We start from the raw sequence: 10,940 nt of genomic DNA on the forward strand, positions 1-10,940 counted from the left end.
TATTTTTATTGCTGTATTGTTGAAATATTGTCGCAGCTCTACGGCGATTTTTCGCGTTGATGTAATCGGCTGTTTTACATTGCTTGTATTATCAATGTTATTACATCTGAGGTAGGTAATACGAGGCAAGTGTGTTGATGTCTTGGCTTATTTGTTAAAAAATAAATGGAAATCGATCAATCGTCTCAGCTATATATTACACCTTCGAGATAGATTTCAATAATTCAGTCTTGGTTGTAACGAGCATTGGTTTAAAAATGTACTTTGTCAACCCAAGGAGCACATGACGATGTAGTTTGTGATATTGATTCTAATTGTCAGATACAAGATGTAACGATTTCATAAAAAAGGAGTCGCTCAAGGAACTAGGCATTTTGAATGGATATCAAAAGTAGATTGAATTATAAGGATTCACTTTAAATGATCTGTTGATAATATCCTATAATATAAAACATAGTTGTGATGTCAACTATTGTTGTTTCTGTACTTTAACTCCCGGATTATCGGATCATTACCTGAAACTGTCCTATATGTTACCCTTTACTGTCTTATATATGTGACTCTAATATAAGACAGTAAAAGGTAGCATATGGAAGAGTTACACAATACGGGTGAATATGTCTCCGAGCATAATCCAATAATTAAATTAACACACAACATACAACCTGCCGGAATATTCCATTATTTTTTAATTCAAATTACGAAAAAATCCCACACATTACTCTGAAAAGAATTGAATTCTTTATTGGTGCAGAAATGAACACATCCACAGAGTTTCTGTATATATCCCAGATCGAGTTTTTTCCTCCTTATTATGAATTCATCATTTAACACTTATCTACAGCATTAACTCCCTACAGCATTAACTCCGCTTGATGAAACCTTGTTGTTTTTGTAACCTCTTTTGATTTTAAATTTCCAAATCTTTTACACTGTAGTTTTACAGTTATTTTGATATTGTTTCAACAATATTTCAGAATTTCACCTAAATCCCATTGGCTTGTTGAATGAAATTGCACATGGTATAAATATTCCTCCAAGATTGTCCCTAGAGAGGTCGAAATTTTTTATCCTCTGAATTCAGTAAAAGTTCTGGTGGCACCGACTGTTTTGAACTGGCCTGGAAATCACTGTTATATGCACTCATTTTAGCAAGACGCTTTCAAACAAATGCCTAAATTGCAAGTCTAGTTTCATATGTAATTTCTTTGCCACATCAGACATCGGAAAGAAATATCCTTTTAGTAATGAACATCACTAAAACCACCTTATTTTATCGCTTAAATTGAGAATTCAAAGTAATATCCCTCAGTCACTGTTGGTGGACAAAGTGTAAATGAATTTACAGATAATTGTCCAACCCAAAAGCATGCGTCATGCATTCCGTTCATGAATGCTATTCATCACATATAACAGGCAAAGTTAATTCTGTTTTGCCATTGTCTATATGGGATTTGTCATGGTTGAATGCACATTGGTAGAGTTACCTGAGCTCATAGACAAAGACAGTTTTTGTCTTTGTCTTATATTAGAAATAAAACTGTACTTTATTAACACAAACAATTGCTATGTTTTACGTTAGAGATACGCCTCAAATTGTACAATATGTGGGAGAGAGAACATATATCGGCGCTGACGGGCCTCGATACAGTTCTCTCTCCCACATATTTAATAGTTTTCGGCTTATCTCCATAACATATAATACACCATTCTGAGTGTTCTTTTTTCATAAAATATATATATTGCAATTTCTGATTTTTTATAAAGAAGCTGAAAATTAACTGAATTAAAAATGAATTACATCCAGTGTGATCAATTATATGTAGATCAGTTAGGATGCGGTATCTGTTTCTCAAATACCCGAAATAAAATTGAAAATGGCACGATTTGTTTTAATTTATCATAAAGATGAGATTATGTTTTTCTTTATCATATATTGTATTCATTTTCTCTTTATATGCCTAGTGATTTCAGTGCACATTTTTGGTCAGGATTCGTATGGGCGATGTAGTATATGAGAAGTAGACACCTACTTTTCTGGAACACCTGGTTCTAATCTTCTTGCAATTTATTTTAATAACGAACTAAGTTAAGCATATTTTATCTATGTATGTTTTTCATGAGATTCAGACATAACTATTCTGGATGCCGTTTTAACCAGTATGCATATACAAGTATTTGTGCTGCACTAGGTCATACAATGAACAATCAAGAGAGCTGTTTGAGATGTTTAGATGTCGTCACCCGCCTGTTCTCTCAATAAAACTCACTAGTGATCATGGCGCATATGACGTAATATACATACGACATCCACGTTGAGGTGACACGTGTATAAATTGACAATAAACTAACTTAAAGTTAATTAAGACTATATCGAATTGTTATTCATACAACACCAAGATGTTCATGTCCACTTAAATTCCTTTTAACATTCATTAGGTAGAGGTCTCACCGAAATCAACCCTGCAGCAGTATATGCTGTTTAAGAGTATTGCTACAGGTTGACATATATTGATCTAGTTGTGATAAACAAATCGGCACATCGATACATGGAAATTTAAATTGAGAAACATTTATATTCTATGAGGAAATATATAAATAATCGCTTACAAGATTAGATGTTATGAATATAAGGTTATTTTGACACATTTAAGTCAGTCTAAGTCTTTAAATCTAGTTTTAAAACATTTTTCACACTTCCCCAACTTTCCCCGCAAAAAAAAGATATCTGAATCCGCCACTGCAAATTCGCATTTTAATTGATGTACATGTATGTTGCAGATGCAAGTATTTGTTTATTATAAGTTCTTTTTTTAAACGCAGAAATAAAATGTCTTCAATAGATCCCGAACATATACAAGTACATATTCACCAGATTAATTGGTACAAGTAACTTAAACAGTAAACAGTGAAAGAGTGAAGTATACAGATAGACAGGTAAGTGTGTATATTCTCCATGTTTTCCCCGTATAGCAAGCATGAAATAAGTGTCTTAATAAACTCTCGTCACTCGATGCTTACTTCATCATTGAACAACACAAGTTTAAGAAAATCCCTTCGTACTCAAATACTATTATTGTGAATAAAAGTCTACAAACGTTGTAACACGGTAGTGCCATGAAGGCGATTGAATTTCTGATCTTTATAACTCTCTAACTATGTTCCCTTTCTGATATCTTCTTCACTTTTTGTCTTAAATATCGTCCCTGTTGGGAATATAAAAGTTCGCAAACACTTCTTTTGTTAACCATTTCGAATAACGGGATTGGAATCACTGTGTTTCCCATTGTAAGTATGATGTCATAATGAACTATTTCATAGAAACATACCATGATCATACTGCAGTACCCTGAAATATGTAAGCATTCGCCACCCGAAATATATTACATATACACGGGAACCAGTGCATTGTCTAGATGTTAAGCAAAACCAGCCAACTATACGTAGTATGATGAAGTGCACCACTAGTTTACACAAAGTATTTATTTAGTGACAGTTTATCTACATGTAAATGTAGTGCATTGTATGCCTTTGTGTGGTATAGATGTAGTCCTTCATTAGTCTACTTTAAATTGTATTCATAACTAGTACGTTTTATCTAAATAAAGAAATACACGCCTATATATACCAAATGAATGCAGTGTGGTTTTTTTGGTGTAGATACAGTCCATCTCCAGGCCACCTGTACTCTAAATGCAGTGACATACTAGTTTAACTCCAATGTAAAGCTATATGCTTTCACTGTGGTGTCTCATTACGAGTACAATACTGCAATATTCTGTGACTCCAATTTAAGGCAGTGTGCAATAACCTGCTTGTTATATATGATTTTTTATGAAATTTACAGTCCACTTCTAGTCCCACAGTAAATGTAGTCCACTCCTAACTGCCTCTGGATGTAGTTTGACACTAAACGTACTGTAGTTCACTACTGTTATAACCATAGCGCTAATGTATTGCACTTAGACTTTAGGAATGTCTAACTACCTAGTCATAAATTAAAACCAGTGCAGGTAAAATGCAATAAAACAGTTTCGGTCGTGTTTAATCTAGGTTTTACCACATATTGTTACCTCACTGCAGGGTTGAAGTATTTACAGGAAATCGATAGGCCTTTATCCTGACAACTGCCCAGCTACTTGTACCACATGACTGATAAGCGGATACAATGGGCGATATATTGATATAACTCATCGGAACACACACATACACCTTGAGAAACGACTGTGTAAGAGAGAAGGACATCTTAATTTACATCAATGATCAGGTGAACTATTGTCTCATCAAGGTAAGTGTTAATTATTGTTTATAATCTTTGTTGAGGTTATATTATGTCACAATAGTACATGCAAGTTGTATAGGAAGGTGTGTCGTTGTTCGTTCATCTCACGCCGCTATCAAATCATAGGTTATTTACTTACGGAGTCACGTCCGGGATCTATACATTCCTGATGAGGATAAGGGGAAACACGAAAAGCAATTTGTAGTTTGTCAACGTTTTAATTAATTTTTCGATACAATTTATGAGCATGGTAACGAAATGGGAATTAATAGAAAAAAAAACAAATATTTGTTATGTCTCATGTTATATACATTCCAACATTCACTTTTGAGTTCGCTAAGGAATCCATTCAAACCAAAACAAACATCTAGGACTTCGTGTGTTGATTTGATAAAGTAGGAATGTTTTAGCGATTTGGTGTTTTTACAAATTTAATTACACCTCACTGGACATATATCTGTGGTATTTCCAAGATACAGCCATCAAACTAAGCGATGATAAAATATGAAAGTGGTGATGATACAAGCGTCTGTATTGCTACCTTACTACTACATTAACTACTCAGAAACCGATATCCAAGATTCATTTTAGGCGTGAACACATACATTTCAGTGAGTGTAAATTTTCCGAGAAACACGTTGTTATCTCTGGTTGACTATAGGAGTGTATAAGTATTTCAATAATGACCATGACACACTATAAAAATTATTACTTGGTATATCGTATATTGTGATCGAACCATCAAAGTATTTCAGAATTCACGTTTTAAACTGGCCACCTGCTGTTATGTAACGTTATGTGCTAGTGTTCCTACATGTTCTCAGTAGTCTGGTACTGTTATCTTAACCAGGAAGAGATAGACTTAAGGCGGCCAGACGATATCAAATCTAGTCCGAATGTTCGTTGGTGTAGACATGATAAAGTTATATCGATCAGGAAAAAATCAAAGGTCTATATCAATATTGCAGATAAGAAAATCTGAAAAATTATTTTATCAAAATCATACCTACATGATTTTTTTTTGTATACTTCGCCTTATAAGGCAAGTTCACGAAGAAAATAATTAACATTTGTTTTTCAAGAATAACATATATCTTGAATGGTACATGTATCAAAAGTTATTTTCATTAAACAGACATTATTGATATAGTTAATATCACAAACAGAAACAACGAACAGAACTGTTGATGTGATTCAACATTAAAAAAGTACCAAGTATAGGCATTATATAGACAGACATTCATTAGCGGGTATCTTCATTGTGATTATGCGAATTTGTTAGGTGCAGAATTTATATCGTGATAACATACAGTATGAATTACGAATAAAGTTCATTACAAACAAATAAACAAATGATATTGACCCCAAAGTAACAAATTATGACTTTTGTTATTCACCTTTACACAGTGTTATGTAATCTTTTCATTAAAGGTATGTCTTTCACATTTGTATTATTGAAGAACAATTATTGCCAGTACGTTGAAGTCTTGACACAAATCAAAGATTGGTAGGATTCCAAGTACCCTGGAATAAACAAGTGTAGTATTCATTTTCCTACGATATATATTTAGTTTTAAGTAAAAACAATCATAAAAAATAGCCATTTATGGCTATAAGAGAAGAAATAATAGCCTATAGTTTCTAACTGATATAGTTACTTTTGAGTTAAAAAGTATGCCATTACGAAATCATTAATGCTTATTTCAAAAATTGTGATGGCTGACTATTTCTTAAAGAGGCCGATTGAAATAATGGAGTTACCTTTCAGTTATACAATTACGTATTACTGTAAGGTACCAACGCAACATAAGAAAAGTTTAGAGTACTTACCGAAAAAAGGCAAAACGAAATGAAATAATCAGACCAAAGTATTACCTAGGATATTTATGACAGCAAATAAAACAGGACAGATTAACTCAAAATATGATCCAAATACGTAAGGGTTTTGTCAATACTTCTATATAAAATTTCTGTAACCTTATAATGATGAAAACAGATTGGATTTCTTTCGCCAATAGTACAATTATTGAAATTGACGTGTGACAATGATAAAATTTTCTTTGAGCCTAAAGCGCCTTTTGAAATATTCCTTTTTAGGAATTTAATTTGAAGTGGAAAAATCAGAAGAAAAAAATAGGTCAAAGATAAACGTTACTCTCTGGAAAATTAATCTTAAAATAAAAAAAGAACTATTTCATAACCCGATATAGAAAAAAAAATAAACATCAAAATCAAAACGATTAATGGTAATCTGAGAGTACATGTACAGAGAAGGATTTGAGATTAGCAATGAAATTGTGGCTCACAACTTCTAGTGTTTTATTGCCGAACAAAGTTTTGCATTTCTACCAATACATATATCATTTTTTTCAGAGTCGTACATGAACAACAATGATGGCGATGTCCAGATTGGTACGAAATGTGATTTTCCTGTTTGTTTTATTTTATATTGGTGAGTAATGTTTTAATGTATTCTATAAACATGTATTTGTGATAATTTATGTTTCTGTTTGTTCATTCTTAAGGTACTTATATTAATTACAGTATATAGGTATATGAATTTACCACCTGTTTTATAACACAGAGTAATCACGTTCCCAACTAATCCCACCCAGTTAACATTAACATAAATAAATAGATATTTTAATTTCTAAATGGTTTACAATCCAGATGTGTTTTCTCTCATGTCGATAACGTGATGTCCCGGATATCAATGATGGTCGTTGGTGTAAATCATAGTTTATTGACCCTATAAATCAGAAATTACAAATCTACAACAGTCAAGTATAGACCCTCTGATACGGCCGTGCGAACAGACCACTTGCCAAAAAACTTAATAGTGTACCATAGAGAGAACACTTGAATCGCAGCTGCCACCAATGAATAATCCTAAAAGGCGAATAAAGTTGGAATCCAATTAACTCATCCCACCTGACCCATAAGACCATTTCACTGTATATATTTCATGTTAAATCTTCTTGCAATATTAGTACTGTAAATAGTATTTATAGTGTCTTTGGTTTAAGAGAACATATGACCAAACGAAATACACACAGTAATTCGGGCGATTTGTACTAACACTCTATATGAATACATAAAATATGTTCAATTGGCAATACCTTGATTTTCTTTGATTTGTATTATATGACTTGTCAAAACTCTAACTTGAGGTAGCAAAATGACTATTCAAATGTCACATATGAACAATAGGTATTTACCTCAAAAATGGGATAAAATAAAGATCTTGACAATAATGAATATTATCATAGTACATCAAAAAATTTATGTCTAAGTACAATTTAGTATGTTAACAAACTTTGATGATTTTTTTACAGACACAACATTGTCACAGCAGTTACCACCTCGGTTTCCATCGAATCTGTATGGATTTATACCTGAGAACAAAACAAATGGTAAATATAACAAAAGCTTTGTTTCTATCGCTCTTACATACAGAACATATTACTCTGATTCCCACGTCAGTGTTTTAAAGTCTAAGCTATATATTTTTCGAGTACAGAATTGCAAAACTATGGTGCCGGATTTCTGCCAGTTCGCGTTGTTTTACCATAAAAAGGCGCCGTTCGGAGTGTTTTTATCTGATATGAACACGAAAAATCGCCTTTTTAAACTTTCTAAAATCTCACCCCTTTCGTACGCTGCTTTTTCGCCTGATACAATCACGCGACATCGCGCCAAATGACGTCTTTTCGCCTTCTAATTGATATTTTATCCCACATTTCAATCAGTTACGAAATCATATTCCGACAAAGTACCAGGTGTCAAATATAACATATTAATTATATAATACAACAATTATCAAAATAGAATTAAAATTATCCAAATGAAGAAAAAAATATTGAAGTAAATCTTTCCTTAGTCTTCGTTACCTTTCATATTTTGTTTTTAGTTTGCAATAGCTTTATCACCTTTCAAAATATATTCTTTTTATATACTCATCATTTACTGTCTCAGAAATTGTACAGTACAGTAGAATTTACTTATCCATACCAGGTTATGATGACAAGTATAAACGAGGTGACAACTAATTTTGCGTTCCCTTACTTTATCCTTACAGATTCCCTGATCACATCATTTAATGTCACTGATCCAAACAATGACGTCATCACATTGGGGATATATGATGACTTCACCCGCTCCTGTGTCTACTTGACCACAACTAACAGCCGTGCCGGTTTTGTGACGGGGAATGTCTTCCTCATTAATCCGGATAATTTCGACTACGATAGGGTAAGATGTCTAAACAGACCGGACTATGATCTACATATATGATAACCTGTTTACTTACGATATATTTTCAGAAATTCGCCCTCTATATATACCCCAAATACTTTTTTATTGTATTGCAATTGCAGGGGCAGAGAGATGTTAGATTAGCTTTCACCGCAAGTGATGGTGAGAACACGGTAAGGTATTAAAAACTGAAGTAAATGTCCTTTATGACATTCAAAATGGTTTTGTGGTCTCTCGTCATTAATACTTCTTATTTTGAGTAACTAATACAGCATAACGTCGGTCATTGTCTAATCCGGATCCTCGTGTATTTCTTAACTGATAGCTATTAAAACATGTGCAATTTGGAAACCTGGCTATGCCAGCTAAATGTGCTGATCCCGATGACATTTGGTTTAGACCAGTTACTTGGAATAAATGATATCAAATTAAAAGGTCAAGACAGATATATGGTGTTATTATCTATAGCTTATCAATATGTTTTGTAGCTATTACGTATAAATAACTTTAAATTAATATTCATTTATTTGAATTTAATTTACTAGAGTGAATATTTGCATTATTGTATTTTAGAAAATGAAATCTGGAATATGTTTGTGTTATTCCCCTTTCATTTTAGGTAACAGGTTTCGTACATGTCTACGTCAGTGATGTCAATGACAACCCACCTGTATTCAAACGTCCTGCGTATATTTCCGAAATAGACGAGGTAAAATAAAATTAATGTTATGGCAATTCTTTAAATATCATACAGATTGCGTTTTTGTCTGTTACAAAAATGCATAGTTAAGCTAGACTGTTCATTTATTTATTCATCACTTTATGCCTTTTTTCTTTTTTTTAATTTGATTATACTCTTCGCCGATTCTATACATTGCATATGTGAATGCCATGTTTTATAACCATTGAAGGTATTTTTCAGTTAACACCTAAAATCATCAACGGATTTCGATATAACATAGTTGTTTTCAGTCACTGTGCTGACAAATTACTTCTACAATTGTAGAACGCGACTATTCCATCGACACTTAATGTCAACATTTCAGCAACAGATGCTGATGATGGTGTGAACAAGGCTTTTGTGTACAGTTTACACGTAAGTTTCATTTAAATATCAAGTATATCGTGTGCCGTAACACGCTCACCTAATCACATAAATATCAATTATGGACCTTTGTTTTGGTTCATATGGTGTTATACCGCTCTGGTAGAATAAACGATAACCGAGAGTGTAACCCGAAGTCATTATTTTAAATTCTACCAGGGCGGTATAACACCATATGAACCAAAACAAAGGTCCGTATTTTTTATTATATGACTGTTGTTTTTGCTGTATTTTGATTGGCCGATACGTTTCTCAGGTACCTTCATCAACTGCGATATCAACCCCGAAAGGCGGCGAAAAGCCTGTGAGGATATAAAATTACTGGACTCAGTCCAAATACCTCTCGCGAGTCTAGTAACCTGTGTCAAAAATCGATCAAGGGAAACTCCCTTTAGATGTGACGTCATAATCACTTTTGACGTCGCATCGTACTCAAATATAGCGTAATGGGTGTTTTCTAATCCAATGACGTCGGGAAAATGTATTGCGACGTCATTATTATAGTCGGCAACATATATGACGGAAGGCGACAAGTTTATTGCGATCAATGGTGATCAATTGCAAACTTCAAGTTATGAAAACGTTCAAGAAAGCCAGTTGATGCAGCGATAAACTATTCCGGTTCTGTCAGTCATAAATATTAGCAAGAAACATTTGGATACTTAACATATACTACATGTAATGGATAAATTTCTTTATGAACATCCTATTTATTGTAGTTAAGTTTTTTTGAACAGTCGGGTTAATATCCGGTAAATGTCATATAATAAAACAGTTATTAACCTATTTACGGTGGATACAAATCAACCCTCAAAAATTATATAAACCTAGGCCTCCGGCCTCGGGATATATCACTTACTCGTGTTGATAACTCACCGTATCCACCTGAAAATAGGTTGATAATTGTAAAATATTAACGTCATTGACTTATGTCACAAACATTCTCTAGAGTTCATGTTAATTTCAAGAAAAACATTGACCATAGGACGCCCCTTGATGAACTCAACGTTTGGGCAATGCAGTTCACAAAGGAATATTAACTCGATGTCTCTAAAAATGGAAACAACGAATTGATATGTTTTATATCAAACTCCATGTGATCATGTACTAGCCATTGAGAACTGAGGAAATCATAGCATATATAATATCCATACTTAGGAAACTAAAAGTATTGAGTGGTGATAGTTTCGAAATTAGAAAGTCGATTATAACAGAATCATTTTAATGATTATTTCTTTACTTGATGATAGTGAAATACATGTATATTTCGTTATCAATATATATAAATAATAATTAAGC

The 10,940-nt window shown here is 33.0% G+C and overlaps 2 protein-coding genes across 2 annotated transcripts in view; both read left to right on the forward strand.

Annotated features, from left to right (window-relative positions):
- Positions 1-4,238, forward strand: part of LOC138324286 (cadherin-related family member 1-like) — a 99,563-nt gene extending 95,325 nt beyond the window's left edge. Inside the window, exon 17 of the mRNA XM_069269366.1 lies at positions 4,101-4,238. Within this exon, the coding sequence (XP_069125467.1) occupies positions 4,101-4,111 (11 nt within the window). The 3' untranslated portion in view covers positions 4,112-4,238. The remainder of the gene's footprint in view (positions 1-4,100) is intronic.
- Positions 4,151-8,721, forward strand: LOC138322981 (uncharacterized). Its single transcript, XM_069267263.1, has 5 exons — positions 4,151-4,288; positions 6,656-6,734; positions 7,618-7,695; positions 8,361-8,533; positions 8,659-8,721. Exons 2-5 carry the CDS (start codon positions 6,674-6,676, stop codon positions 8,719-8,721), a joined length of 375 nt encoding a protein of 124 aa, XP_069123364.1. The 5' UTR covers positions 4,151-4,288; positions 6,656-6,673.
- The last annotated feature ends 2,219 nt before the right edge of the window (positions 8,722-10,940 follow it).

This window comes from Argopecten irradians, chromosome 5 (genome assembly GCF_041381155.1).
Source record: "Argopecten irradians isolate NY chromosome 5, Ai_NY, whole genome shotgun sequence".
Lineage (NCBI taxonomy): Eukaryota > Metazoa > Mollusca > Bivalvia > Pectinida > Pectinidae > Argopecten > Argopecten irradians.